The following is a 27,776-nucleotide window of genomic DNA, read 5'->3' as shown; positions in this document are numbered from 1 at the left end:
ACGGATGACGAAGATAGCGTGTAAAACTCTTTATTGGAATTGGGAATAATTTTACTAGAAAACGACTCGTGCGTTTTCTCTTTTTCATGACAAAAGTATCGTACGAGTTAATTCGTTCGGCGCTCGTTCAATCGATTCCGTAAACGTCGCCACCCTTTCGGTAATCCGCATTCGCATAGATGGTACCGTTGTGGCAAAAAATTACGCACACCACGCTACCACGTTCCCTGTAACGTGACGTTTTGTATCCCAAATTCTTCAGACCGTCGATCACTTGTTTGGGTATACCATACTCGTAAGCCATTTCAGCCGGAAACAGCTGATGATGTATTCTTGGGGCATCAACGGCTTCCTTAACTGTGTTTCCCATCCATAGAATTTTAGCGATCACCTAGCAAAGTTATCTCGTGAATCCATCGAGCTTCCAAAGAAGTGTAAGATTCTCTTCGAAATCGACGACCGTAAGAAAAGGCAAAAAAGGCAAGATAGAAAAAGAAAGAAATTCGATCGTTATCGTACCTGAGAGACAGCTGTCGTGATTTTAGTGCCACCCGAGGCACCAACGACCATCTTCACGTTACCATTTTCATCGATCAAGATCGTAGGTACCATCGATGACATCGGTCGTTTTCCAGGTTCGATGTAATTATTGGGACTAGGTGGAACCCCGAAGTAATTCGTTTTCGATGGTATCCCGAAGTCGTCCATGGCGTTGTTAAACAGAATACCAGTTCTCTCGCTCGTCACTCCGCTTCCAAAGCTACGAAATTATTCGGACAATTCAGATATAACGTTCTACCTCGAAGTCATTTAAAACGAAACGTTAGCGATAGACGTATTACGAACTAATAATTAATCGTGCTGGTAACCGACACCGCATCACCGTTTGGCGCTAAAACCGAAAGATGTGCCGTTCCATGATCCTCGGCACCGCTATCGAAGGAAGCCCCGTAATGTCCCGGATCGTTCCAAGTCTTTGTGTCTTCTATCTTCATTCTTATTTGATTCGCGTAATCTTTCGACGTTAAATTATTGTTTAACTGGAAGTAACGAGAGATACGCGTAGCGTTAGATGGATCGTATATGAAAGGTTTTCCTTTTTGTAAGTAGCACGACATCTCTAACGTGTTACGTTGTGGTTATATATCTGGAATCAGAAGCGTACCTCCGTCATATTCACGAAATCCTTATCGCCCATGTTACCCCGTAGGGCATAGGCGTATTTGTAAGTTTCTAACATTCTATGATAAGTTAGAATCGTTGAGTTGAAGTCCGACAAACTCTCCGACGTAAATCGGAAGCCATCGAAAACGTTGAGAATAAAATCGAGCAAGCTCCCGCTTCCCGGTGTACCCGGGGTAAAAAGCTTTATTCCGTTGGAAAACTCTGCCTCGATTGGGTTCTCCCACGTAGCACTGAGAAAGAACTCCGCGTTAACAGACTCTACGATCTGCGATCGTTATAAATTTTCATTCAGCTCGTTTCTTTTCTAGATCTTCTACACGTACCCGTATGCATTGAAATCCTTCATGGTAATGATACTGCCTCTTTTTTGCAGATCCTTCACAACGATCTCACCGAGCGTTCCGTTGTACAATGCCGAAGCACCCTCTTTAGCGATTATTCTTAACGTCTCGCAGAGCGTTTTGGGCCTTACGATCGAACCGACGTTGATGAATTTGTTTGTTTTTGGATCAACGAACAGTTTCCTGCGGATTTAAGGATATCGTTAAATAATCGTCGAGTAATCGAAAGAGCCTAGAGAAAGTGACAACGTAGAAAATGACTTACCTCAAGGTAGGATCCGTGTAAATATTCTTTTCGTTATATCCAAACCCGTCGTACTGGATCTTGGATAACGTGTAACCCTTTTCGCATAGTTCTATACTTGGTTCGAACAGATCCGCCCATGGTAATTTGCCAAATCTTCGATGAGCTTCCCCGTAACCGGCTAATTCACCAGGCACGGCGATGGAAAGAGGTCCTAAAATAATTTACGATAATACGACGTAGCGACTTCTTATCGAATCTTCTCGACGAGGTATTGTTTTCTCTTTTCTTTTTTTTTTTGAGAAGGATAACGTGATTATATTTAAAACGTAAATTACATGACAAAGTCCGACGTATAAATCAACGTGCAAATTAAGGTCCAATTTAATTTTCTATATTAAAAGTAAGGGACGTTTGAAGACACCTTTTTAGAAAGACAGATCTCGAATTATCGAACGACACGTTAGAGAGGGAAAATACAAAAACATCGAAGATGATTTACCTATCGAGGAAACGTGCTCCGGTTTGCCAGCGTACATAGTCGCGTTGGCCAATAACGGAGCTCTATCTCTTGCATTTAATACGTAAGCTCGACCAGCGGCTTTATCGTAAATCGTCATGAGAAATCCACCGCCCAGACCCAAGCTCTGCATGTTTACAAGACCGTTGCAGATCATAGAGGCGATCGTTGCGTCTACCGCCGAGCCATTTCTTTCCAAGATATTTCTGGTATGGGGAAAAAATAAAAGTAGGATTATTGTGACACCGACGTAGTCCTTTTTTCGAACTTTCAATCGATAATAACTTTTAATATCGACAAGTTGAAAACCGATACCTCCGTACGACCCGTATAAAAGTTATTAAAAAGTACGATCGCGTATAAGTTATAGAAAATATCTTTTTGTTCTACCTACTTGCCAATGACGGCGCATGGTGCACCATCGGCGCAAACAGCGCCACGTTTAAACACCCTCAATTTGCTCCAAGAAGGTGGCTGGTTGTTCTCCGGATCTGGTGGCAATAGAGTTCCTTCATTTTCGCGATATTTTAAACTGTCATGAATGGCGTAAAGACCAATGGCAATGATTATTTTGAGGATCACTGCAACCACGATACCAATTATGATCACACCTTTCGTGCGAAAACGAGATCTGAAAGATTATAATCATTCATTCGGACGGACCGTTGGAGCTCGAGTGGTTCGTTTAGTCTTTTCTCTCTCTCTTTTTTTTTTTCTTTCTCTTTTTCCTCTTTTTTTCCTTTTCTTTTTTACATCGTGTTCAGGTTGACGACAAGACGTCATATCGTTGTTACAACGTTCTTTCTTTCGTTTCTTGTTTTTCCTAGCATATCTTAAATGAATATTTTAAATGCACGCATATCTTAATACACATATATTAACTGTTCTTAGATATGTCAAGAACAATTGATAAAATCTATAAATTATTAGAAAGGTCGGCGCGTTGCGCGATACGTTTTAATAAATACTTTCGACTTTAGCATCGGAGCTCTTTAGCTCGGCAAGGAGTAATAATCGAGAGAGCGTTTCAGTTCTTCGATGGAATAGCCACCGTGCGCAATAGACCGTTCCGTGGATCTCGCAGAGTACGTAATCTTTGTTTTTTACTTATTCGTAATTATTATTTCAATCATCGCTATTTTCTCGTTGTACCATTTATTAACAATCGTTGCGTTATCGTTACTCATTTTACTTCGTATCAGGACGCGTAAGAATCTTTATTGTATGATCTTGAAAGATCGAAATCATCGCGAAACGTACGTACGTCGCACATAGTAACGAACTGAGTAACCTCAAAAGAAAAGAAAGAAGAAAAAAAGATTCGGTCTGCGCCATCTGTCCGCATTTATTTCAACGAAATAATGATTTGATACATGTCGATATCGGCTTGATCGTCGCATATCCAGGATCGATAACGTAGGACTCTACGCGATGCTTATATATCCGTCTACGTATACGCATGTCGTAGGTGCGCGCGTGCAAGAGAGTGAGGAAGAAAGAAACGATGTAAGAATAGGAAGAAATTCTTCGAAAAGAAAGCGTGACTCACGTGTCAACGCGTAAGTTCTCGAGGAATCCTTTCGTTTTACCACGCGGACCGTTGTACGCGGGTAGAAGTCGGGCCGTGCCGGCGTTTTCCATTTCTTGGTAATCGCATCTGTCGATACCGTCGTTCGAGTATCGTCGAGTACCGTCAGCATTTATGCAAAGGGAGGTAGTACTGGACGACGAGGTGGAAGTCATTGTTTCTCTCTGCACGAAAAATCGGAAAGAAAGGGAAAATTACGTAATATTATTTCCTGAAGAATTCCATACGAAGCGATCGACCGTCCGGTAAAATACTTTTCTCGCAACGACTCGGATTTTGTTGACCCTTTCAAATAACGCGCCAATACGTAAAGCTCGTCCATCGAAAGCTTTCTCCGAACGATCGAAACTTCGAAGGAGAACTGCGTGTGAGCTATTCCGACGGCAGCGTAAACGTCAAAATCCTCGTCCACGGAAGAACTCGCGACGTGAAAATCCGAACGATCGTAACGAAACCTTCTAAGATCGATCGTTGAAAATTCTGGTACTGTACCGGACGATCAGGTCGCGTCACTGCGTTACTCGTCGACGCGACAACTTACTCGAAATGCACGTTTTCTCTCGAAGCACTGCATTCACGGTCTCGTTCTCACTTACATCCAGTTCGTTGACGTTTCGTCAAAGGATTTCGTTCCATTTCGACGAATTCAATGTATCTCGGCACTCGAAACTCGAAGGAAAATTTCAGGTGTAAGGGAAACCGAACGAACGTCGGATGCAATGACGTTCAGGAGAAGCATCTAGTGACCTAGAAGAGAGAGGGAGAGAGAGAGAGAGAGAGAGAAAGAGAGAGAACATCAGCTGACCGTGAAAAATCGAACCGAGCATGCGTATGGCTGGAACTCGCGTTGCGGTTTCTCGGCTCCGCTTACTGACGCCGCCGACACGTGGAGAGAACACACGCGTCCTATACAAGACGAGTAGTCTCGTTAGTCTGCTAACTAATTAATAGACGAGTTATAGGGCTTTGCCGAGCGAACCTAATTAAATTCAACTATATTTCCTTTTTATTTTGACGGATCCTTTAATCGGCAAATAGATCGGAGTTGTTCGATACGGTCAATTATATACATCTAAATAGTTAGAAATAGTTCGAGGCGAATGATCGATGATCTCATCGACGTTAACAAAAGTATAAGTCGTTCGCGTCGGAAATGACGAGAATAATGCAAATCAATACGTGTCCAACGAACGTACGTTCCCAAAATTCTTTCTCATTGTCATTGTCACTCGAGCTCTTATATGCGGCTAAAGTACGTGCCTCTATGCTTCGAGAGGGAAAAAGAGAAACGAAGGAGAGGGAGAAAGAGAATGCGGGTTCGTCAACCTGTACGACCGTTCCACGGCCGTTCGACGATCGTTCCACGACCGTCCGTCCCACGACCGTTTTACGACCGTTTCTCTTACGCTCGTGACGAGCCTGGTAAATGAATGTCCTCTCTCTCTCTCTCTCTCTCGTTTCATTTATCCTTCTTCGACGAATGATTTTTTCTTCCTTCTCATTCCGAAGATCCGAAGAGACCAAAGAGATCTCTCGTCGTCTGCTACTTTCATCTTTTTTTTTCTTTTCATTTACGAAGAAACCGGTTGGACTACGTTCGAGAGAAATAGACGTTTCTCCTGGATTTTGTTAGACGCTGAAATTACTTGCTTTATCGTAAAAAGATCTTTTTTCTCTTGATTCTTTTTTTTAATTTTTGATCATTTCGTAAGAGCTACAACGAATATCCTATCATCGAGTCACTCGTAAATTGCTTACGTAACATCATTGCACGTTACCCTATCGTATCTTGTAATAATTGAAAAGATAGTCATTGGGACTATACGAGTAGAAGGGTACGCGATATCTCTTTTATTGCCCTCGATTTCGTTCGATATTTTCTCCTTTGCGAATCTGATCCAAATTGACCGATCGAAAATATTACACTCGCCTATATAAGTACATCGATCTATATATAGCTTTTCTTTTTAATTCGTACCTCTTACGACCAACGACGATACTCAACGAAAGGAAGAACGATAGGTTCGACAGGTATTTACGATGGTTCACGCGAATAAAAATAGAATCGTAGAGCTCGTGAAAGAATAGAAATATCTTAGAGCTTCGTTACCTTGGCTCTTGCGGTGGTTCGAACGTGCACATAAGACTGCTCCTTCTTGCCATTTTTTTTTTCCTTTCCCTTTTCTTCTATTTCTTTTCCTTCTCCTAAATTTTTCTGCTCGAACGGAAAAACTTTGGTTGGTTCACTTCAAAAAATTCGTCCGATCGTCTCTCAAAATCCTCGCTTCTCTTTTCGAACGACGAACGTTCGCCGTACTTATCGCCGGTGTCAGTTGATCGAGTCAACACTTGAATGAACGATGATTTTCGTTACACATGGCGCTCTCGTTCGAACGCTTCCGGACCGTTTTCGTTTTCGTGCGCCGACTAATTAGCCAGTACGAAATATTATCGCAGAAATAATAAAAGTAACGGGGGTTACTCGGTGTACCCGTTCGTAAGAGAAAGGGTCTGAGAGAGCGAGTGAGAGAGGAGGGGGAGAGAGAGAGAGAGAGAGAGAGAGAGAGAGAGAGAGAAGGAATAAGAAAAACAGTATCGTTAGAATTCGTCGCGTTAAGTTTTATTATATCGTAGACGAATAGCAAAGCATAAGTAAGCGTTCATGATCTCCTTCAAATTCATCTATCTTTACGATCGGTCGTACGAATCGATCGATTTAAATAAAAAACACTCGCGAGAGCAAAAGCAAAGAATCAACGATACATGGCAATAACAAAATGAAATGAACAAATTCTTCCACCGTTTTTATTTCCCTTCTCCTTTTTACCGGACAAACGAGAGAGATGACTTTATGGCATTGATCGCGAGGCCCGATCGAGCATAGCTTTCTCGAAATGCATACGATCGTCCCAAATGTCGACACCACACTGAACCGGTTCATCGTTTGGCGACAGCGGATAGCCACGTATACAGACAGGTAATATCTCCGAGTCCGAGAACCAACCGCTCGGCCGCGGCGCTTCGCGTTCGTGAGGATTCATTCACGAAGAAGATCGCTAAGAAACGCCAACCGTTACCGGCGTACGATCTTTACGATCTCTTTCCTCTTGCTTTTTTGTTCCTTTGCTTTTTCCCTTTTCTTTTTTCTTGCGCGCGCGGGTATGTGTTTTTTTTCTTTTTTTTTTTTTTTCTACTAACAAATCCGATAGACATCAATTTTATTTACGATTAAATCTTACGAGCGTCGATCTTCTTCCTCTTTTTCGACATTTTATTTTTTTTTCTTCCGTTCCACCGATTCAACGGGAAACGTACCGACGACGGATTCGATTCTACGACCACGGCGAGATAATTGCAACGAATAATAGCTCCGAGCGAAGCCATTAGGGGAAGCGAGAATAATGAACCACTTGCGACGCGTCTCGGTACCTTAAGAACGTCTATAGCCGAGACACAATTCCTATTTCTCTCTCGCTTTATCTCGCTGTCCGATACAAGTACACCGCCTCGTTGCTTCGTTGATTCTTATTTCGAAAAAGTCAATACCCCCGACCCTTTTATCCCTTTTCTCTCTCTCTCTCTCTCTCACTCCTCGTCGTAACGCTTTTCACAAAGGGGAATGGGAATGGGAAAGGAAAGAGAAGACGAAAAAAGATATATCAAACGATTTCGATTTGATACGATTCCGTTTCTTTTCTTTTCTTATTTTCTTCTTTTCTCATTCTTTCTCTTTGTTTTCTTTTTTCTTTTTGTTTTGTTTTCTTTTTTTTTTAACATTACACATATAGACATTGTTTCGCGTTTTCAACGTTTTCCGTCGTTATCACTATATCGTCCTTTCGACACACGAGGAAGGTTCCGGCGGAACGCGTCGAATCAACGAGAATGCGAGTATCGATGATAACGATCGCGATGATAATAATAACGACGACAATCGAAAGAGGGGATACGCATGGGGATTCGCAGACAACGAGCCGTCTCTCACTTTCCATCCGATTGTCGATTCTCAAACGCCAAACTCGATGATTCGTAATACTGGATGGGATTGAACGAGAGGAGGAAGAATTATCTCGCGTTTCGCGAATACCTACATGTTGGGTATATCGTGTATCATCGTCGTGTCCCTGGAACGAACGTCTAACACTAACTGGTACCGCGACGGTAGCAGCTTTGGCGATATCGTCGTTCGTTCTCGTCGCGCTTAATTGGACCAAGAAGTGGATAATACTTCCGTCGTGGAACGTGTATCAGCAGAACAGTATCGTCGGAAATTGCCGGGCATGTCTTTTCTATCTCTCTCTCTCTCTCTCCCCCCTCCCTCCCACCCTCTCTCTTTCCTTCCGTTTCTCCTTTTCTTTCGAGTTGAAATATTCGCTCGAAAATGTAGGGAAAATCTACTCGTTTCGAGTCGCTTCGTTAAGAAACGCTTCGTTATTATCCGACGATAAGAATGGAATATAAACGTCTGCGCGAAAGAAGATATTTGAGGGATTACGCGGCTCTAAATGCGAAAACGTTCCATTTTCGTCCAGTCGTTTTTTGGGACCAGTCGACTTTATGGAAAGATTACGTACGGTCGGAATCGTTGCCATCGACGACATCTATTTGACAAAGCGATCGTGTTTAGCGTCGTTCATTTCGAAATCTTTTATTAAGTGAAAACTCTTGACGAAAATGGAACCCGATAGAAAGAACGCGCTAGAAGGAACACGGCGGTTCCAATTAAAATCCCGATAGAAGGAAATTCAATCTCCGATTTGGACGATGAGAATAATGTTATTGATTATTATCTACTTACATGCACATATATAACGTATCGTCGTATTCACCGACGAACGATCGGAATTTTTCTATCTCCGTCGCTTCCCCCTACGTAGTTTTCTTTCGTCCATAAGCGCAGGACGACGGAAGTATCCCCAAACTCGAGATCCCGTACTCGTGATAATTTTTTCACTCGGCAGGAACGCAGGATCGCAATCCGTCCTATCTGCTCTCCGTCTAGCCGACAACCTGGCGCCTCTCGGCCTCTCGGCACCGAATACACGGATAATCCGAAACCTATCGAAGGACCGTTTTCCAAACGACAGGACATATTTCTCTTCTAGGACAAACACGGAACGGACCTTACGTCCTAAGATCTTTCCACGTAACCGACCTATCATCGTCCTGTCCCTATCATTTTCCTCGCAGGCACCCAGTCTAGCTATCGGATCTTTCCGAAAAATTCTTTTCGCTCTGATCTACGACGTTGGTCCTGCCATTTAGTTTTGAAGGGCTTTCGCTTAAATTCTTCTACTTAGTCGTCGAGCTTCTATCGCTCGTCGAACGACGAGTCACTAAAACGCGCATCTTTATTTAAAATTCTCTTTGTTCCTTCGCCTATTAGCTCCGCCTCGAAGCGCGAAGAACGAATCGAATGTGCCGAATTTTTAGTTAGACCGGACACGTTCGCGACGCGATACGCGTTTGTCCTTTTCTTGCGAGATGGATCGAAGCTCACCCGTAAATATTTATCCGATAAGAGACTCTCTCTCGAGTTTCGCCGATTCGATGTATAGGTGAAACTCGATTATCGATACTAATTGAAATCGTGTCGAGAGTCGACCGTCATGACCGAACTCGATAAAGAGCTAAGCTAAAAATAATTTTAACGCGAGAGACGTTAATAGACGGATATTTGATTTCGCGGTAGTTGCGATCGATAATTTCGAGTAAAGAGCGTAAAGAAAGAAAAAACTGGAATAAACGAGAAAGTTCGCCCGTCGACTCTTTGCGGACGGAATAGTTAGAAATTGAATTGGTTATACAGCGCTCTTTGGAACTACCATGCGCTTGTTGAAAATGTCACCGTCGTAAAATCTTTCTTCCTTTTTTCTTTGCTTATTTATTTATTTATTTGTTCTTTGCCATAGACTCGATATATACGAACGTGTACGTACGAGGGTATCGCGTCGATTCTTTTTTTGGTTGAATTTATAGCTACGAAAGAAGTCGATATCATCGCGGCTACGGTGATAATTTACGCCGATAATTTAGGTCGAAGACATCCATGAGTTTCTCGCTCGCAAATTCTTGTCATTTCGTACAACGATCGACCGTGCAAGCAGAATCGTAACGAAACTCTCTTTTGGCCTAACACGAAATGATTATTTTTTAAGTCGTTACGAACGTTGTTACATCAGGTTAACATATATACTCGTACATATACATATATTAGGTGTCATTAGAAGATTATTAAGGGACTAATGGCACGCGATAGAAGGATCGTTTGACCTTGTGCCAAGCGATTAACCTCGAACATCGATCAGACGGTGTAATACGAGGACAGCGTCTAAAAATGACTCCTCTTCTCGAACCCGTCGATAGGGAATGATCTCTCTGCGTTACCTAAACTCGAACCGGTCGATGGTTTGGGACTTTGCAACGGGTGTTGTTTCTTCTCTATCGTCTTGTCTCTATTTCTGGGATTCGAGTCGATTACGTGGAAGGAGGGAAGGTTCGCTACTGGCGCTTAAAACGCACCGACAGGCGACGCACTTACGTACAATTTTACCGAGATCTTAACGTAGCATTCTAAAATCTATCATAGACTCTTACGAGCTCTCGGATCGGAATACTTTCGTGATTAATAATCCGTCGATTGCGTTGCATCTTAACGCGTGCTTTTCCTTTTTTCCTTTTTTCTTCGAGTCGCGACAGCGTGGTCGTGTCGTCGAAGAGAAAAGAAGAAGAAGAAGAAGAAGAAGAAAGAAAGGAATAAATTAATCGTCGCCCGATAAAAGAGCGAACGAAGTGCACGTGGAGAGACGGGGTTCGATCGATCGATTAACGATTAAGCGTCTTCTTTCAGGGCTCGAGTTGCTTCACGATACGTAGAAACTATCGTTCGCTTTCTCTGCAACTCCCACGGTTCTTCTTTTCTTTCGGGTTCGGGGATATCGGTTCGTTCGTATCGGTTTTTCGTACTTTCCTCGAGCACAACGGGTCGAGAAAATCGAGGCCGTCGGGATAGGTCGAAGCCAGTATCTCTTTTATCGCAATAAATAGAATAAGTATCGGTCCGGCTGTGTATCTATGCATTAAAATGGGATAAACTCAAGAACGGATATTACGGAAAAAGACGACTCTCCAACCTGCGCGAACGTCCAACGTTCGTTGCTTCTTTTTCCTTTTCTCTCATTAAGATAAGACAAGATAATCGGGTCGCGTAGCTCGACCGATCGACCGATCGACATTATTTTCGGTTATGCGAGGGCGAAACGAATTGCGACGTTTTTGTGCGTTAAGGAGTACGTGGGCGCGAGGAGGTACGTGGGTTGCGATTAAACGCATACGCGTTCTCCTCGTATCGTTTCTTATTGGATTCGGCGTCGATTTCGACGATCTCCGATAAAACTCGGCCAGCCTAACGGTACACGACGGTGTTCAGCTCCGTGCCTCCGGGACGAATCAGGAAAAAAGAGGGACGAAACGATTCTAAGAAGAGGGAGCCAAAAGTGGCCTCAGCTGTGCCGCGTCATCTCGATCCTCGGATCCCTCGGAATTACCCCTCTGCGTTATTCTTCTCTTCCTGCGGGACCCTCTCGACCTTTTCCTTTCCTTCGATCGCTCCTCGTCCTTTCGAACGATTTCTTCCTCTCCCCTTTTCTCGATCACCTCTTTCATCTCGATCTCTTCCACGCTGCTCCAACTGTTCTCGCTCTCGCTTCGATCCCTATCTTCGTTCTTCCTCGATCCCTTTCTTCTCCTCGTATCGATTTCCTCTCCATCCTCCTGCGTGCAGATTATTCAGATTTTTAATGACCCGGTCGAACATTTGTTTGATATTTAAACGATTCGTTTCAAGTTCGCTAGCCGAATTTTTGCGACAAACTTGAACCGGCAGAAAATTGAATCCCGTTCAATAAATAATACCACGTGATATTGATATACGTGTACGTATATGGGGATCGTATCGTCGTTCTGTAATTTTCCGTTGGAAAGGGGGGAAAAAAAAAGAGAGAAAAAAGAAAAGAAGAGAAGAAGTTGAATCGCGAAAGAGGCCAAACAGTTGGCAGAGTTGTCCGGCTAGTCGTAAGAAAAAACGAAACCGGATCGATGACCCCGAGGATTCGTAATGCTCTCGTATTCTCGTATACGTATCTCGTACTACCTGCTCGAACGAGTGTACGACACGGATTTTTTTTCTTTTCCATTTTTTTTCTACTTTCGAAATCGATTGTACAGAACGAACGGAACGGCAAGGAATGATATTTTACTTACGAGCATTTGGGCCTTGATCGGTAAGGTCGTTGTCGTCGTCGTCGTCGTCGTCGTCGTCGCTGTGGTATCCGTCGTATCGCTACTCTCGCTGTTGTTGTTCGGCCTGATGCCCGTCGAAAGAGAATCTTCCTCGAGCGTTCTCACGCGTATCAATCGTCGACTCGCTGGCCAAACGTCCGTCATATTCTTTAGATTGTTCTTCCCCATTTTCTGAGCAACGCCGGTCGTCCAAACGTTCGTTTCGCTACTCCCAGTACTACTGTCGCTTCCGGTACTACAATATCTCCATCTGCGTTCTTGATGAATCAAAAAGGAGTGATCGTTGAGAAAGAAAAATATCGAGATATCCGTTGCCTGCCAATAGGATAAGTTCGACGGCAAATATGAAAATAAATAATCGACGAATTATCATGTATTACTCACGTCGATACGTTACGCGAGTATATTTTCGCGTTAGCTGAAGACGAATCATTTTATTTGTGAGAAAATTATGAGAAAAGTAAATGGAATAGTATTGGCGGATTGCTATGCGTATACAAAGTTAAATCCTTGAAAAGAGATCGAATTTATTCGATTGTCAGACAGACAGATCGTATCTCGATGACAACGATAAGAAAATGAAAATGAAAGAAACGATATGTACTTTCGCAGGGTGGATGGGCCGAGTTCGAAAGATAAGATTTCCGAAGAAGCGGACTCCCACCGTCTTGGCTCTCCTCGCTGCAAGCACGCGTTATAAGAATCCTTGGACTTCGTCTGGGCGTTTCGTTCGTAGCCATGGAACAACCAGTCCCGATCTCGTTGCCCGCGAAATCGCCTCGATAATGCGGCCCCATTAGACTCGCCGCGCTAGCGCTGGATCTCACCAATTTGCCAGTTTCGCCTTCGAACGATCACGATTTTGCATTTTACACTTTCCAACGGAAAGTCCTTTGAAACTTTTTATTTCCAACATTTTTTACCTGATTCCGCCGATGGTACTCTAAGCGTGTTACACGAAGCCGCGGGTTGTAATCTCGTACGATGAAAATTAAGATTCCCGTGTTCGATGCTATTTCCTGATCTGCAGTTACCAATCGCCAAGAGAGCTTCGCTGAGACGTCGTTGTAACGGAGGAAAAGGAAAGAAGGATCCGGTTCCACTTCCCGACGGCCTTCTCGAGCCTGCCACGCTTGGCGTTCTCGCCTGTATCTCCTAAAAATCGTAAATACGTTCGAACCTCCGTAATCGTAAGATTAATCGATCGAACGTTTATGGCCCATTACCAAGGCATTCGCGAATTTCGAAATTCTCATTCTTGGTTGAGAACGAGAGAGAGAGAGAGATCGTATCTTCCTCAGGGTCTGTGATATTTTTTCGAATTACCTGTTGCAACTCGGACTTGGTCGCCTTTTTTCGCCAATAATTTTGCACGGATCGCCTCAGAGTCTGTGATTTCAGACCGTAGAGGAGTCCGTTGACGGGTGGAGAACAGGCAAGAAGAAGAGACGCCAAGGAGGCTAGACGAGGATGCGCCTGAAGCCGATCTTGATCGCCGACTCCGCAGGATTCCCAAAGTATAAATCCGCAGTAGGGAAAATACAGGAAATAGAGTGAACCGACTAGTTGCATCACCTAAAAGTTTTTCATTCGACCGAACATCTCGTTTTTCTCTTTCTTTTTCTTGTTTTCTTTCCTTTCTCTCCTTTTTTCCTCCGATCGCGTAGAGAACGCGGTCATAAATCCTCGTTTCAAAACGCAAAAAGGCACTGCTATGGAGAATCCTTGATAATGGATAATAACGCAAAGGAACGTGAGCATTGATCGTTCTTTAAAACGCTAATTAATCTTGAATTACGTTATCGTCTCGACCTTTCGTCGTCCAAGAAACTTGGACTCGCTCGGATAGGCAACGTCTAATATCTGATAATTAAGTTACGAGTGAGCTGGTAACATCCGTTTTTCTAATCAGACCGATAAAATTAAAGCGATCGAAGGCGTTATCGCTCAAAGGAGAATCACCACGGTTAATCGGTGATTTTTCTCGAGGCATCGCCATAGTCCCTCTATCGAGTTCGAAAGGAGACCGATATACCGAGCTGATCTCTTCGTACGTTTTAACCGAATTCGTTCTAGCTCGAGTCGCTACGAACGAATAACAGGAAGATATTCATTTCGCATTCAAGTTCGATACGAAACTTTATTCGCTACGACTTTATTTCTTTGATCGATCGCTCCTCCGATATGGACAGTTATATTTATACATCCAGCGAGAAGACGAGGACGGAGATGTCTCGACGTTTTCTCATCGAGCATCGAATTCGGTGCTCGTAATAATAACGGAGTCTCGTTACCTCTGACCTCTGGCTTCTTCGTTAATAAACGTTAATACACAAATGAGCGCTGGTATTATCGTCCAAGGTGATGCGAATACGGTAATTTTGAATTGCAAAATAATAACGGCAGGTTTAAATCGAATTATTCAATCGAATAAATAAACGAACGGCACGAATTTAAGAAAGAAAGAAAAGGGAGAAAAAAACATATAAAAAGAAAAGAAGAACCAAAGTATATTCGATTGTTCGATTGCCTTTATCAAGCCGCGCGATTATTTCCTTATATGTAAAAGAGAAAAACTAAGAAAAGAAAAAAAAACGCATACGTAAATGTATAAGCAAGAATATACGTATGTACGAACCGTGCTCGCAGCGCTATGAAAACGAGGAGGACCACCGGCCGAGGGTGCCGTGACCGTGGGCACGAAAAATGGATTTCGTTGATGGGTGATGGTCACTTGGGCGCTTAATGTGACCTCGTAGATCGCACTAGCGATACGGTGTCGATGATAACGCGCTATACCGAGGACTCGCAAATTGCAGACCGTCACGAGAATCGCCGGTAATGCCAGGCCGAGAATCGCGTAAACCGCACCGTAAAGTGCCGCTGCGGAACCCCAACTTCCGTTTCCAAAATCTGGCGCGCAACAGCCTAAGCCTGGGCTGTATCTGTCGAAATGACGTTCGAACGATTTAGGAAGATTTTTAAGAGATCGAAAGAATTTTGTTTCTTAAAGTTTGAATTTTTTTTTTTTTTTTTTTGTATAACGCATATGTATGTTTCGTATAAAACAGAAAAAAAATACTAATATTCTAACCTGTAAGGTGGTACCAGGCCGGAGAACGGTGGTAAAGATAAAAGAAGGGCTCCCGTCCAGGAAGCTATCAAACCGACGATCACTCGCCTGGGTGATACCAGTGCCGCGTAATGCAACGGCGCGGCGATAGCGTAGTATCTGTTAAAACGAGAATACGAGATATCGAGTCAAAGCCGAGGTTTGCCGATCCAAGCTTATTCAATACTGTGCGATAACTGTTTTCATTCGGTACAATACGTCCGTCTAAGGTATCACTTTGCCGCGTATGCCTTTTAGTTTCGCTCGGATTAATAAGCAATTTTAATTTTTCCGGTAAAGCGGATTTTCATTAGCGTTTCGTAAAAACAAATATTTTTTACGAGATTACGAATTCTTCGTAAATAAATTTTTACAGCAATTTCAAAGAAACTTTTACGACTTTTATAAGATAATTTTAAATTTATTAAACGTTAACATACGAATCGAATGTATAGATACAAACCAACGACAAAGAGTCGAGCGAAAATGCGTTTCTTGTCATTTTAAATAGGTCATTCGACCTTTTTTTGCTACGAAATCGAAAGAATTATTCCGAGTGGTGGCATATTCTCTCTCTCTCTCCCTCCCTCCTCCCTCTTAAGATCTCACTCTTTCCCATTTCTTGACTGTAATGGAACGACGAGTTAAGTAAAGAAAGCTGGATAAAATAGGACTCCGTATCAACGGCAAACCGCTCTTGTGCCGATTGACAGCGTAAAAGACAAAAGGATCGGATGTGCGGAATGTCATTATTGACATCTCGTATCAAAGAGCCTGTTGTCCTTTATATCGGTCTCGTATGACGAGCCAATGTGCTTGAAGAATAAAACGGAGCTCGATTTATCGGTCATTAAAAGGCTTTTACGAGCGAGGTTACTACATACGATAAATTGAAAAAGCTATGATTTATGATATTTTCAAAGAAAATACGATCAAATTATTTTCTAATATTTTCTTGGAACCTTACCGATTGCAAATAAAGTTCGGATATTCTGTTAAAACGTACAGCGCATATATTTGATTTTGAGTTGATATTTCGAATAATATACGGGAATGCAAAAAAGAGAACGGAAAGCAAAACAATCGTCGAAACTTCCTGTTGTTACTACGAGAAACTCTTTGATCGAAAAAGCGTCGAACTCGATGTATCGGAAAACGCGGTGGAATAATACAAAACGACTCTATGATGGAAAAGAAATGGAAGAGAGAGAGAGAGAGAGAGAGAGAGAGAAATAGAACGTGACAGCTTCCGACGTTGACCAAGTGAGACTTTTATGCGCTTCGCGTTTGACTTGAACGAACCGAAAAGAAAATCGTTTTCGATGGGAAAAACTTCAAAGCGCGAGTACGTACGATCTCTTCGGCCGATTTAACCGACGATAAAAAGGATATATAATTTTTAAAGACTCACCGATCGCAGTTCAATCCCGTGACGGTCCACAATGCGACAGGATGTAAAAGGGCTAAAAGAAAGCCGTGAAATACGCACCAACTGCCGGCTACTGGCCAAGGTGTAGTAGTAAAGATCAGTAATATCAGACACACGGCTGCCTCTACCGCGCCAAGATGAATCAGTAACAACGTGTTCGCCGTTTGTTGCTGCTGCGTCTACGAAAAGATATCTGAACTTACTATCATCTTCGAAGAAGCCCGTCAATATCCTTTCGACTTGACATTTCAGTTTTTCTTTACCTGTTTACCAAGACCAAGAACAACGAGTAGAACGTAGACGTTAAGAAGAAGGCCCAAAGCGCAGGCAAGGATGAGAGGGACTCCAAAGGCCCAAGGGCCCATTCCTTCCCTTTCTCCTACGTGAATTTCTTTCCTCTTAGAATAAATCCTTCCTCCGTGAAAGGAAGAAAACGTAAGAAAGATTCGAACGAATCTATCCGCCTCAACGAGTTCTCGTACCGTCCATACCAATTATTGCGAATCGTCGTCGTTGGACGTTCTTGCGACGTATGTCCGAAAGGATCCTACAGAAAATAATCTTTCTTTTTCCTTTTCTTTTTTTTTCAAAATAATTACATTCTTCGAAATGTCCTGTTTAGAACTTTCTTTGAAAAATTAGCATCGTCGAATTAATATCTTCTAGATTCGTCGCTCCTTTTCGATGAATACGAAGCAGAAAAAAATCCAATCAGAAGGATGAATAATTTGATTTGGGCAAAAACACCGCTACTCTTGGCAATTTCATTACAGAACGTAGAGCGGGAACGAACGGAGTACGACGATGGTAAAAGGGGCTCTCGCGAAAACAAACGCACGCACACGCGCATACACATACCGTTTTCGTAATCACTAATACTCCGACGGTGTAATTTGGTTAGGCCCTATATTCTGGTACTTCCATTAACGACCATTAATGTTCTCTCTCGCCAGTCTACGCTCTTCTAAAGTTGGCGGCACTGACTCGAACGGCATTTCTATTACTCGTTTATCGAAACTAAGAAAATATGGGAAGCGTAAATAGGTGCATCGAATTAAACAATCGAATCGTTGAATGGTCAATCATTAACTCGTGATCTGGCGAGAGAGAGAGAGAGAATGACGTCAGAGTCCTTACGCGAAATATTTTCCTCTTGGTCGCGTCGTGCGGTACACTTCGTTACCAGCGTACCGGTCAAATCGAATTGGGTGAATCAGGTTTGCACATTCCTAATCGAGTGTACGGATGGTGCGGATTACGTTGCCGTGTACTACGTCAACCGCACTCCGTTGAAAACCGCTGAAAGGGCATCGAATCGATATTTAATCGCATTTTCCGTCCCTTAATTTTGTTCTTTTTCTCACCCTTTAGGCTCTTCGTTTCTCCTTTTTTTTTCTTTTTTTCTTTATTTATACTTTTATCTCTCACAATTTTCTTTGATACGTAATTGATTATCTCTTTCGTCGTCCTCTTCATTAAGAAAAAAAAAGAAAACTACATCACTTCGAAGCGTCGAAGCTATAAACGCGTATACGTCTACAAGTCTTGAAAGTTTCATCAAAATCGTAAGCCGATCTACTACTTGGGACGTAAGTAAGTAGATTCCTAAATTCGACGTCCTTTTAATGGACGACGAAGAATCGATAAGACGTCGATGGGATTAAGGGATCGCTGAATTGACGTATCGGAGGGTGCTTTGATCGATTTTAGGCTTCCGATGAATGGTCCTTTTCTCCCTACTTTTTTGTTCTCTTTTTTTTCACTCTATTTCGTATCGTTATCATAGCTCGATATGAAACCGACGTACCGTGCGTCATTTTAAAAAGAAGAAACTCGATATAATAACTTCAGGAGGAGATCAAAGAAATTCTGAAACGAACTGAACTTTCTGAACTTTTATACGATCATCCGTCGAGAAAAAAGAAGGAAACAAAAAAAAAAAAACAAAGAATTGCGTCAATCGTCTCGTAAAATATTCAATGTCCTAAGCTTCGAAAGTAACGAAACGAACGAGTTAGAATCGTTGTGGTTGCAAAGTTGGAAACTTGGAGGAATGCTTTTCCCTCGATCGATATTTTCTCTCGCGTTCCACCTGCCTTTTATTCAAATAGTACAACGTGCAAGGTTTTACATTCGCGCAACGCAACAAGTATCTCATCCGAGGGGCTATCTATCTCGAGGGACTCTCCTAGGATTTAATCGTCGAGATCTACTCAATTCGTAGAAACGAACTTTTCTTTTCTCTTTTTCTCACCTAAGACATCTTTCCTTTTTATCAGCAGATTGAAAAACCGTCGGATTTTTTCAATCGATTGATCGATATCAACGACGAATACATCTCATCGATGCTAAACGCGTCTACGCATGTCGGCATAGAAAAAAGAAAATAAAAAGAATTACGATTACTCGAATCAACCTCTCTAGTCGATTTGGCCTCGAAACAATATATTTTTTATTAAAGTCGACGAGATCGTACTATCCGATCGTTACGCCAAAGTGCATTACCACCAGGTCGATGGCTAATGATTAATGGTTTAGTAAAATGGAAAAAGCTTTCTCTCTCCCACGAATGAGTTATGGAATTTTTGTGCAAACTTTGTACGAGTCCGTACGATTCAAGGGCTAAAAAAGGATGTAAAAAGAATAGGAAAAAAAGTGTAGGTACGTATATGTATATACTACTCCCGTGATCGCGTGGCTCGAATGTTTTCGAAAAAGAATCATAATCCGTAGTCTTTTCTTTAGAGGGATAACGATAAATTAAATAAAACCGGTGCTCGTATCGGTGTATCGCAAGAATCCTTGAATACGATGACTCGGAGAAATACGAATTGCTCTTGATTATCGATCTTCTTCGGAAAAGTCCTTTTTACACGGCTGTTTAATGGTAACGTTGATTTCTTCTAGCCGATCGATTCTAATCTCTTAAATTGTCGATCGTCTTAATGCTAGTTCATCGATGTAATTTTCACCAAAAATTTCCTAGTTTTATTATAACGAAGAAAAAGAAAGAAATAATCGCCTCACCCTACGTATATCCTCAAACTTCCGACCGTTGAACGAACAAATGACTACTTTGCATTCCGAAATTCGACTTCTTCGATCGTTTCAGGTCGACGAAAATTCTTCAACGGCTTAGCCAGTTACACATTCGGACAGGTAGAATCCTGTCTCGGCGACAAAATAAAAAAGATAAAAAAGAAAGGAAAAAAAAAAATGAGTTTGTTAAACTGCAACGTCGACGGGTGTGGCTTTATGATGTAGCGTGTAACCGCAGCGCTAACAAAATCATATTAATGTATAATTTCCTGGCCAATGTAATTACTGCGCTGAAATTATACCTCATTTGCTGACGTCGTCATCTTCGAGCTATCTTCATTGTTATTAGAGAATATTACCGTTTTCTCGGATGGAAATTACCTTCTCCGACGATTTCTACGAACTATTAAAATTCTTCAGAAGAATTCTAGTTATTCGAGAAGAAGAAAAAATAATATTGAAAATCGTATCTCGCTATCGATTTAATAAACATTACTGTAACAATCGAACGATTATCATTTAAAACAACGCGCAACTTTTTAAAATTTTCTTCTTTTCCCTTTCGACGAGTAGTCCCGGCTCTTTCCGATGTCTAGCCGTTTCCTTCAAAAAATGTATAAAAAAAAAAAAAGAAAAAAGAAACAAATAAATAGGGTCCGCAACTGTCCGAGCATCGACTCGAACGAATCGGCTGTTTCTTCTCCTTTTAATTGACTTTGTATGGAACGCTTTCTGTCGTGGACATTTAGTTTCCTTCGATGGCACTTAATAAAATTCTAAAACGATGAAAGGTGATCAGCTAGCGGTTCGAATGCATCTTTGCCAAGACGATGTTCCTTATGGCAATTTTTCGATATAATCTTTCGTTAGAACAAGACAAGAAAAATGATACAGAAAAAGGAGAAACGAGAAGCGTAGAGGAGAAGACGATACCGTGGAATTAATCTGCCGTCTTTCTCGAGTGAAACAAATTAGCGAGCGGGCTTAAGTCTCTCTCTCGACACAGATTATAAATTATTTAATTAAATACTTTTTCAAGGTAAACAGGTGCGTCATTATGCTCGAATATGTAAGAACGATCGAGTCTTGGAAGGAATCTACGAAAGTTAATTAGAGGAACGTATTACTCGGAAAGAGTAAAAATAGTAATTGATCTTTATAGCAAAAAGATTTCGATATCTTTCTTATATCTTTCGACACGTGTTACCATGACAGCTTGAACGTATAACAATACTCTGATTTCTCGAACGTCCAAGATATTTCAATATCAAGCGGAATGCCGCTCTCGAAACATCCGCTTGAGTAATGGGATATCTCGACGGGAAATATTTCGCGCATATGTAGATACTCAAATATCGATAACGCTTACTGTTATCCATGCAATCTCATTTTACAACGTTCTTTAAATCATTTTTCTCTGCTTACATTCCCTTCGTGTTTCGTACGATACAAAAATCGAAGATCACAATCCGAAGATAGTAAATATTCGATTCTAGTAACTTATCCCGCGAGAGAACAAAATCCAAGAATCAAAACAAAATGTCAAGTGTCAAGCGATGTCCTCCGTCCGTCAGTGCGATATTTGTCAAGTCACGTTGTTTGCATATGCGAATATTCGTGAAGAGAAAGGAAGGGACAGGATTAAGGGACAGGTCCAACCGGTCTTAACAAAAATAGATGCCCTTGCAACGAAATAAAAACGAAAGGAGCGAGGACTGTAAAAGATCGTTTCGTGCACGGTCAAATGTCAGACAACTCGGTTATTCGTTTCCTCGTGGACTAATTCATTCGTAATGGTGTGCTTTAGCCAACGATTAGCCAATACTTAGCCAATATTATAACATTATATAAGCATCATTATATAAAGAGTCTCTATACAAGCAACGACCAGACAAAATTCATAAGCGAGAGAGAAACCGAGAGAGAGAGAGAGAAAGAGGAAGACGAAGGAAGACGAAGCTTCGTTCCGTAGTCTGAGCTTTTAATTTCACGAATAATTTGTTGAATAGTAAATTGAATCTATATCGACAAATATTTATTGTTTATTTTTTTGTTTTCCTTCGTAGCTCTTTCTTCGGTTCTCATCGATAGAATCAGAAAATATCGTTCATCGAACGGATGCCGCTAAAAACCAGTTTGCGAGGGAGAGGAGAGAGAGAAAAAAAAAAGAAAAAATTTATTTCCCATCTCTTTCTATATGGATTTTTTTCAATAAAGGGCACATCCTCCGTCAATATTCATTTTTGCACGATGAGAATTCGACACGAAGAGAATACTATACGGAGAAGAAGTTTTTTGTGCTATCGATGATTATAAATTTACATGATTTCCTTGTCAGATCATCGAAAAGCCCTAAGGATATTTGAAGGAAAATCAAAAGCTTGCGCGTATTTCGTACGGCAACGTCAGGATATTGAAGTAACTCTATTTACGGGGACAGGATGAAGCGGGAAATCGATAATCGATTTCGCAATGGTTCGACTTTCCGGGAACCAACAACATCCCTTCTATGTCTACTCTGCTACGTTTTCCATAACTCGTCGTCATTCAACGCACGTGCGACGATGGAATAACACTTGAAACTCGTAGATTGTCAGATATATCAATGGCTTGAAGCTTTCGTCGTCGTCGTCGTCTCTCTCTCTCTCTCTCTCTCTCTGTCTTTCTCTTCAGATAAAAATGAAATCCCCTTGCCGTCGTGCGTCAACGAATTTCGAGTTGACGTAAAAGCTCGAACGAGATTCGAATTCTTCGACGTCCGAAGAAAAACGAACGAGAGAACGACAAAACAATATCGTTCGCGTCGGTTTTTATGAGAAAATCGAAACCGAGTTGGACTCTGTAAATATCGGTATCGAACTAGATTAAATCCAAGTTAGTAAAAGAAAAATGATTTGAATAACTGCCCAAGTCGTTTGATGTCTCATAAAGAGAAAAATATAATATAAATAATTTTACAAAAAATTTCACTTAATCGAATTCCCATCTATGGGCAATTCTCCATCGTTATTCATTGATACAAAGATGGATCGATAAATGTCCGCAAAAAATGACGATACAAGGATGTATTCCTTATCGATACATTCTAAAGGATTGGCCTTTGATAGATATTACGATGGTAGTCGTGCTGCTGATAGCGAATGGTTCTAAGGAGAGCAAGGCCACCGGATAGAATATGATCGAAAAAGAAAGAAAAGAAAGTAGAAAGATTCTCTGTTTGTACGGACAACGAGTGTGCTCGATCGACACGCGACCGTTTAAAAAAAGGAAAGAAAAGAAAGTCGAACGTAGTCCTGTCACGAGCAACGAAATAACCTTCATGACAAATTACGTTAACTTCCTAGAGGTCGTCGAATGATAGTATATTGGATTCCTCTCGTCTATCCTCTTCTTTTAAACGTTTAGAAAAACGGTAAATCGGATCTCGGGAATGACGGATCGACCGACTTATACCGAGCCTTCGGAACAACGGTCGAAGGAGGAGGGAGGTGAGTATTTGCCTTTGAGGAAAATTCTCGACGGTACGAACGTGTCTCTTAACGAGTTTACCGATCCAATGGCAACGGTAACGCCAACGTCAACGCCAACGCCAACGCCAACTCCAACGCCTCAGAACGCTTCTCTCAGTTTCATTTTGGAAAAGATCTAACGCGGAAACCAATCGATTCCCGCCTCAAAACAAATTCAGTCGCTGTCTCTTCGTGATACTAATCTCTCGTTTAGTATCCCATCCAAATTTGTCCTTTTCACCCTCGAATATTCTGAAATCTCCGTCGAGATCGGTAAATTTGACTCGGGATATCTCCCCTCGAGATCGTTCAACGAGTAAAATTGGCCAAAAGGAACACGATTCTACCCGAGCATTTTCTTGTTAAAACATTGACATTATATCGTTTATGGTATAGCACGCTTCAACGTAGTACTTAAATCTTACTCCTACAGCTTGCAAGCGAAAATTGTTCTATAGTAGGAACTAAAAAAGATTATCCCGAGGAACATGCCTCGAGCGAATCTCCCGGTAAAGAGGAAAGGACGATGAACGATGATGAAACGGGAAACGATGTTAAGGACGGAAAAGGAGCTATCGCATCCGAGAATGGCGAGGAGAAAACGGAAAAGAAAAACAAGACGGATACCAGACGAGTGAAATTTTCCTTAGGCGAGGAGACTACCATTTTCCCTAGCCCAGAAGAGATAGGTCGTTATTGGAGAATTTTCGCGCCTATATAAGTGTATACTATCGTTAAAAGAATAGAAAAAAAAAAAAATAGAAAAAAAAGAAAACTAATACGAAAACTCCTCTCAGAAGATACGAAAAATCAACAACAACAACAACAACAACAACAACAACAACAACGCCAACAAGAACAAGAACAACAACAACAACAAGAGGATTCTAACGTGCAGGGCGAAGAGATCGCGATGAAGGAGTTTCTTTATTATTGCTCCGTTCATCTGGTCGCATATGGCATTTGTATTTTGATAGTTGTCACGACGATCGTCGCGGGCTATTGTTTGACATATTGAAGATGCGATTTTAGAGAGATAGTGTACAAATGTGAACTATCGATCGCGCCTACGCGAAATGACGTATCGATGTTAAAAAAAAAAAAAAAGAAAAAAGAAAAAAATAGAATTTGTAATCGTCCAACATCGTTCGCGACGCAAAGTACGTATCATTCCCTTGAGTAAATATTACATAATTATTTTATTTAACGACGATGAAACGAAGAACGAGCGATCGTTATATTCTCGCGCGTTCCTCGATCGATTGTATTCAACGTCGATCTTTATTTCTCCTTAACGTTCGCTCTTTCTTTCCATTATACCCTTCTATCTATTCCTCCTATTTTTCCCCGCCCACCTACCGTGCGTCTCCCTTTACATAGATATCTACATCCCTTGTCAGCTGATCTCCCGTAGCTCTTTAAACGCCCGTAAGCTTCGCTTTCTACGAACGTAGGACATAGACAGGAACATCGAAGGTAGACGTTACACCGACGAGTATCGATCCAAATACCGAATTGAAACTGAACGACGACTGACATATCGATTCGACTGTATGTCCTACTTTCGTTAAGACAACCATAAAGGATACCGCCTTTAACTTCCTTGCATCTCCCTTCTTTTCATCTCGATCGTTCTCCCTTTTCCTTGGATAGACTTTAAGTAGACTTTTATTCCACGAGGCGCGAAGGGAACGAAACCAAAGGGGATATAACGAAGAAGACGATAGAGTATAAGTAAAGAGAGAAAGGGGGGGAGGGAGAAAGAAGGAAAACGAAAGATTTCTCTCCGACGTCTCGTCTCTTTTTCACTCTCCCTCTCTCGATCGAGCACCGATCCCGGTAGTTACCTCGTAACTCGTTCTTCGATGCGCGATCACTCCGTCAAACTTTCTCGAATAAAATCGTACGAGGAGTCACCGTCGAACTAAATTTAATGGAACAAACTTTACTTTACGCTAATTACATTGCCCGAAGCCCATACTCGTCTCGCACGAGTACGTCTCCGTTTATACCCTATTTGATTTTTCCTTTTTTTCATTTCGTTTATTTTCTCCATTAATTTCCATTAAAACAAAACAATGTGATAAAATGTCTCGATTCCAAGTAGTAGCATATCGGCGAGTTATCGACGAGTTATCGACGAGTCTCTCGAGAAGGTCACTTCTAAAGGAGTTCACGAAGAAGATTTGGAAAGAATTCCGATCTTTCGGTCGATCGACCATAGAAACGTTAGTTTCTCTTGCGCGAAAAAACGTTCTTTCTTTGTACAAAACGTTTGAGATAGTTTAGCTCTATTGCGGTAATCAATTTTAAAGCTAACTCCGAATGAAAAACGTTACACCGGCGTTGACTCGATTTTTATTGGTTTTCGATGCGTAGCTTCTAGAGTCGAACCGATGGAATTTTCTTTTATATTCTCTACCGAGTAAATTCCTCAAATTTTTCATCGTTCGTTTTAAATCATTCTCGAGATATTAAAGGGAAAAATCTTGCAAGAGTATATACCACGAACAAGTACGAAAACTTTACCAACTTTTGTTCTCAAGCTATAAAGGAAACATTCTTTTTTATACTTATTGCAGTTGGATGAAAAATAAAACAAATACACCAACGTCCTAATAACTTTTCTCTTATCGATAAATATTCCCTTTCTTGTTCCTTTTTCTTCTTTTCAAAGTATTTAAACGATTCTCCAATGATGTACGTACGTACGTATCACGTCATTCGTTCGAAATTAAATTTCGAGTCAACCCGAAGAAATCGGTTTGAATTTTTTGTGAGAAGTCACGGAATCGTTACGTCGAATTTGACTTCTTAAAGTAACATCACGTAGATACGCGTGCAGGTATATATCCAGGAAAGGAACGGCTTATTTTTCGGTTAAGGAACTGGAACGACCGACTACGTTAGAATTTTTCGAAAGAGATGTCGCGAGCAATGCTCTTGCCAGGAAGCATTTCTTCATCGAGCCGAGGACAGGGGTGCCGCGATGTCTAGCCAAGTAGTTTGTTCGGTATCTCAGCCAAGTCGGCTATCTTGGGTAGTATACACGAATTCTCTCCCCTTTACCTTCTCGTCCCTTCCATTTTTTCTTTCGTAATTTTCTTCGAAAACTTTTCTCGCCGTTATCGTACACGAGAACGTACTCGTATCGCGACGCATCCTTGGGAGAGATTAAAGGGAAACGAAACTAAAGCTCCAATTAATTTTCAACGAGATAATCGAGACATCTCGAGACGATAAAACGCGATATCGTTATCGATCTTTGTGAAAAATCGGAAAATTAATCAACTTCTTCGTTAGACAGAAATCTACATTCTATGTACGAAATAAGTTACGACGAAAGTATCGTCGAGCCGAGGAAACCGCGTGTACACTCGTTCGTGCGTGTGTGCGTGCATGTTTGTATTTGCGTAGGTGCATGCATATATACTTACACACACGTACGCGTACATATGCATATCTACATCGCAAAGGTGGTCGGTCCTACGGCACGGCTGGTTCTCGAAAGGTTGAAGACCTTCCCTCTTCATTATTAACACGATGTACATCGATTTTGTCTGCCTAGCTTCGTAAACTCGTTTCCATTCTATGAGACCACGGAAGCAAGCGCGTTAGCGAGCGAAAGTCGTACGTTCTACCCTCGCAATCTTATCGTTCAAGATGAAAATCAACGTCGAAAGATATCAGAGAGAAATCCTGGTCTCGAGGGTCGCGAAAGCGACGAAACACCTGTTGTTCCGTTTCGACGAAGAAGATCGTATACTTACCCCACGAGGATACATCGACGTCGATCACGCCATCGCGTCGATTACAGGCTCGATCTTCGTAGGCAACGCCGACCTTCGGACACATGGATTTTCACTCCCGAGATTTTAAAAAGAAAGATTGGAAAAATATTTCTTTCCATCTTGATTTTTTCTCTCTTTCAAAAAGAGAAAAAGTCAGAGGAGCGAGAATTAAAAAGAAAAGAGAGAGAGAGAGAGAAGCGAGAGAACGAAGAAAAATGAAAGAAAGGAAAGAAGAGGAATAACGACGCGTCGCAATTGCGTTTTTTAGCAATTTACCAATTATAAAAACGAAGAAATAGAAAAAATATTTACTCTCTTTGGAAGGAGACGGGTTCGCACGGCCGTTCGCTCGCTCGCGCGCGAGCAGCAACGACGACGAGCGAGGGTCGTCGCCGTTTGCGGCCACCCCCCTGGTATATCCTTCCCTTCGATGCCACGTGCTGATGCCGAGAAACGCGCACGTTCCGAACGGGAAGGAGGGTCGCTACGATCCGACATGCGGCCCTCCACCCTCCCTAACGTATAACGCCGACCTACGTCGGCGCTTTTCCAACGCTTTCACGCGCAAACTCCCGATTCTCCGAATTTCTTCGAGTTTGACATCGTCATTTTCGACGGCGATATATTCACAAGTTCCCTAATAGGAAGAAGAAATTCATTTCGTCATCGGAATACGTATCGAGCTTTTCCATCGCGCTCCCTGTACGCACGCACGCA

The 27,776-nt window shown here is 41.9% G+C and overlaps 3 protein-coding genes across 9 annotated transcripts in view; 1 reads left to right on the top strand and 2 right to left on the bottom strand.

Annotated features, from left to right (window-relative positions):
- Positions 1-14: 14 nt before the first annotated feature.
- LOC127071219 (scoloptoxin SSD14-like) lies at positions 15-8,188 on the bottom strand. 3 transcript variants are annotated; one of them, XM_051010252.1, is made up of 10 exons: positions 4,420-5,950; positions 3,840-4,042; positions 2,685-2,921; positions 2,273-2,496; positions 1,792-1,984; positions 1,509-1,709; positions 1,166-1,415; positions 847-1,040; positions 520-760; positions 15-391 (listed from the first exon to the last, which is right to left on the bottom strand). In XM_051010252.1, the coding sequence occupies exons 1-10, from the start codon at positions 4,450-4,452 to the stop codon at positions 128-130; spliced, it is 2,040 nt and encodes a 679-aa protein (XP_050866209.1). In that variant the 5' UTR covers positions 4,453-5,950; the 3' UTR covers positions 15-127. The 3 variants fall into 3 exon arrangements, with proteins under 3 accessions (XP_050866209.1, XP_050866211.1, XP_050866210.1); XM_051010254.1 differs by having other exon boundaries at positions 2,685-2,781; positions 4,420-4,757; XM_051010253.1 differs by lacking the exons at positions 3,840-4,042; positions 4,420-5,950 and adding an exon at positions 5,989-8,188.
- The window catches only part of LOC127071227 (phytanoyl-CoA dioxygenase, peroxisomal-like), a 28,764-nt gene continuing 2,886 nt past the window's right edge, over positions 1,899-27,776 (top strand). Inside the window, exon 1 of one of the 2 annotated variants that reach the window (XM_051010267.1) lies at positions 1,899-2,041. The gene's annotated coding sequence lies outside the window, so the exon portion shown is untranslated. Of the gene's footprint in view, positions 2,042-2,983; positions 3,376-27,776 lie in introns of those variants that run through there. The other variant, XM_051010266.1, reaches the window with a different exon arrangement.
- LOC127071218 (uncharacterized) lies at positions 8,215-27,769 on the bottom strand. 4 transcript variants are annotated; one of them, XM_051010249.1, is made up of 11 exons: positions 27,039-27,769; positions 26,706-26,857; positions 16,984-17,267; positions 16,703-16,899; positions 15,274-15,411; positions 14,818-15,124; positions 13,506-13,754; positions 13,103-13,334; positions 12,784-13,023; positions 12,141-12,436; positions 8,215-11,651 (listed from the first exon to the last, which is right to left on the bottom strand). In XM_051010249.1, exons 3-11 carry the CDS (start codon positions 17,083-17,085, stop codon positions 11,355-11,357), a joined length of 2,058 nt encoding a protein of 685 aa, XP_050866206.1. In that variant the 5' UTR covers positions 17,086-17,267; positions 26,706-26,857; positions 27,039-27,769; the 3' UTR covers positions 8,215-11,354. The 4 variants fall into 4 exon arrangements, with proteins under 4 accessions (XP_050866206.1, XP_050866205.1, XP_050866204.1 ...); XM_051010248.1 differs by lacking the exon at positions 26,706-26,857 and having other exon boundaries at positions 27,039-27,111; positions 27,372-27,769; XM_051010247.1 differs by lacking the exon at positions 26,706-26,857.

Source organism: Vespula vulgaris, chromosome 21 (assembly GCF_905475345.1).
Source record: "Vespula vulgaris chromosome 21, iyVesVulg1.1, whole genome shotgun sequence".
Lineage (NCBI taxonomy): Eukaryota > Metazoa > Arthropoda > Insecta > Hymenoptera > Vespidae > Vespula > Vespula vulgaris.
This window is presented reverse-complemented; position numbering and strand designations above follow the sequence as displayed.

Excerpts from the sequence above, each read along its gene's own strand:
- LOC127071219 (XM_051010252.1), bottom strand. The coding sequence starts at position 4,452 with ATGCAGTGCTTCGAGAGAAAACGTGCATTTCGA. Across the intron at positions 1,710-1,791 it reads TACACGGATCCTACCTTGAG|GAAACTGTTCGTTGATCCAA; the intron begins GTAAGTCATTTT and ends TTAAATCCGCAG. Across the intron at positions 392-519 it reads TCACGACAGCTGTCTCTCAG|GTGATCGCTAAAATTCTATG; the intron begins GTACGATAACGA and ends TAACTTTGCTAG.
- LOC127071218 (XM_051010249.1), bottom strand. The coding sequence starts at position 17,085 with ATGGGCCCTTGGGCCTTTGGAGTCCCTCTCATCCTTGCCTGCGCTTTG. Across the intron at positions 15,125-15,273 it reads GGCCTGGTACCACCTTACAG|ATACAGCCCAGGCTTAGGCT; the intron begins GTTAGAATATTA and ends TCATTTCGACAG. Across the intron at positions 11,652-12,140 it reads CGATCAAGGCCCAAATGCTC|GAGGATGGAGAGGAAATCGA; the intron begins GTAAGTAAAATA and ends ATCTGCACGCAG.